The sequence below is a fragment of the Buceros rhinoceros genome, unplaced genomic scaffold (assembly GCF_000710305.1).
Source record: "Buceros rhinoceros silvestris isolate BGI_N320 unplaced genomic scaffold, ASM71030v1 scaffold9631, whole genome shotgun sequence".
Lineage (NCBI taxonomy): Eukaryota > Metazoa > Chordata > Aves > Bucerotiformes > Bucerotidae > Buceros > Buceros rhinoceros.
In genome coordinates this window covers 1-1803 of record NW_010394799.1, presented here as the reverse complement: position 1 = coordinate 1803, position 1803 = coordinate 1, and the positions used below count along the sequence as shown (strand labels likewise).

General features: G+C 50.6%; 1 protein-coding gene across 1 annotated transcript in view; it reads right to left on the bottom strand.

Annotated features, from left to right (window-relative positions):
- The window catches only part of SLC35C1 (solute carrier family 35 (GDP-fucose transporter), member C1), a gene marked incomplete at its 5' end in the record, with an annotated part of 3040 nt that extends 1242 nt beyond the window's left edge, over positions 1-1798 (bottom strand). Inside the window, one exon of the mRNA XM_010145332.1 lies at positions 1387-1798. Coding sequence (XP_010143634.1) covers positions 1387-1798 — 412 coding nt within the window. The remainder of the gene's footprint in view (positions 1-1386) is intronic.
- Positions 1799-1803: the final 5 nt, after the last annotated feature.

The following is a 1803-nucleotide window of genomic DNA, read 5'->3' as shown; positions in this document are numbered from 1 at the left end:
AGGGAAAGATAGTAAGCACATGGATGTAATATTAAGAAACTTAATCAAAGAAAGATGACAAGGCATGAACTGAGTGCAGTATCTTCAGCATGTTAAACTTTGATGGGCAACACAGCCTTTAACCACCTCCAAAACAAGAGTTACAGGCCTTGCATCTCCAGTGCAAAGAGTGAGACCTCTCCCCACCCCACTCATAAGTAAAGCAATGTCCTGATTTGAGCTGACAGACAAACCAGGACAAGCATAAAAGCAGACATGAGCTACTGCAGGAACACTGCACCACCTCTCCATTAGCTGCTTCGTGTTGGAGGTTGCCTCAGAAATTACCTGCAAAGGGGCTAAAGTGCTTTAACTAACTGCTTTAAACTATGCCCATTTACAAATGGATTCAACGCATGGACAGGAAAGGTTTTGCCTCAAGTCACCAAGGATGCTTGGCTATGCTGCAACAGGCATAGAGGCAATGCCCTCAGAGTAAAAAGGAGATGAAGCCAGGGGCACACAGTCTGAGAGAAACCCTGTAAGGCTGGCAGATGCCACAGTCCTGGGCAATACCTGAACACAAGACTAGCTGAAGGCAACTGCTTGCATCAGGTGGCTGGAAAAAAACCGGCAGTTCTGTCCCTGTTCACATCTTCAGCAGAGATGAGATTCTCTTGCTTAACTTTCATCTGAGTTAATTTGCTTAGCTAAGCACCAGTGTGAACACGTCCACCTGGAGCTGGCCTGAAGTCCACATTTCACCATTCATGGCATCTAAATGGCCCTCCAGTGGAAGGTAGCTTTTAGCATTACCAGTGCCTTCGGAATTTGTAATTGTAAAGCAAAGTCTTTGTATCAATTGCTTACAAAGACTCATAAGCAATTCCCATTAAGCCAGTCAATGCCCTGCCCTACGCCCTAACCACCCAACCAGATCTTCAGTGGTGGTTTATGCTTGGCTCCATCAGCTAACCCTCCATCATATGCATTCAGCCTGTCTGATTTGGCTAGCTCCACTGCATGGTCTCAGTGGTGCTGACATAAATACTGTTATTCTTACCAAAGTTAATAATCAACACTTGATAACAGAAAGACACCTGCTGTTTTACAGCCTTCGGGGGTGGGGGAGATGTAAGGCAAGTTAAACTTCACTAGAGAGTAAATGGGTTTTAGTGCTGAAAGGGCCATTGTCAAGCAAGAATAATCTCCTTCCTTAATGAATTACCTACATGCTCCAGGCTTGCCAACAAGGTTGCTGGAGTCAGAGCAAGGAATAAGCACTGAGCTACTCCGTCTCACCAGGGAGCCTCCGTGCAGGCAGGGATGAATGACTTCACAAGAGGAAGTCAACCCACCTCTGTCTCCCCAGGACGAGGGGGCGCAGCCCCTTCCCGCTCCCCTCACCTATGATGACTCCGCAGGCCAGGAGGGCATAGAGGGAGGTGGTCTGCTTGAGGAGCAGGTAGGAGAGCAGCACGTTGAAGACGGTGGTGAGGGACCGCCCCACGTTGTAGAAGGCCACGCCGACATGCTTGAGGCAGAGGTTGTTGGAAGTGACCATGCCGATGAAGACGGCAGAGAGGGGCAGGACGCTGCGGGACACCTTGGTATCGAGGCGGAGGGCAGGCAGGCCGGGGCAGTGGGGCCCACAGGCCGCCCCCAGGCTAAGGCCCAGGCAAAGGGCGGCCGTCAGGGCACACTGGAAAAAGGTGACAAAGAGCGGGGCGTCTAGGCGCAGCGACGGGCTGTCCAGCAAGTACTTGTTGAGGAAGACCATGGCGATGGAGGTGAACCAGTAGAGGCAGACCACCACGGCAATGC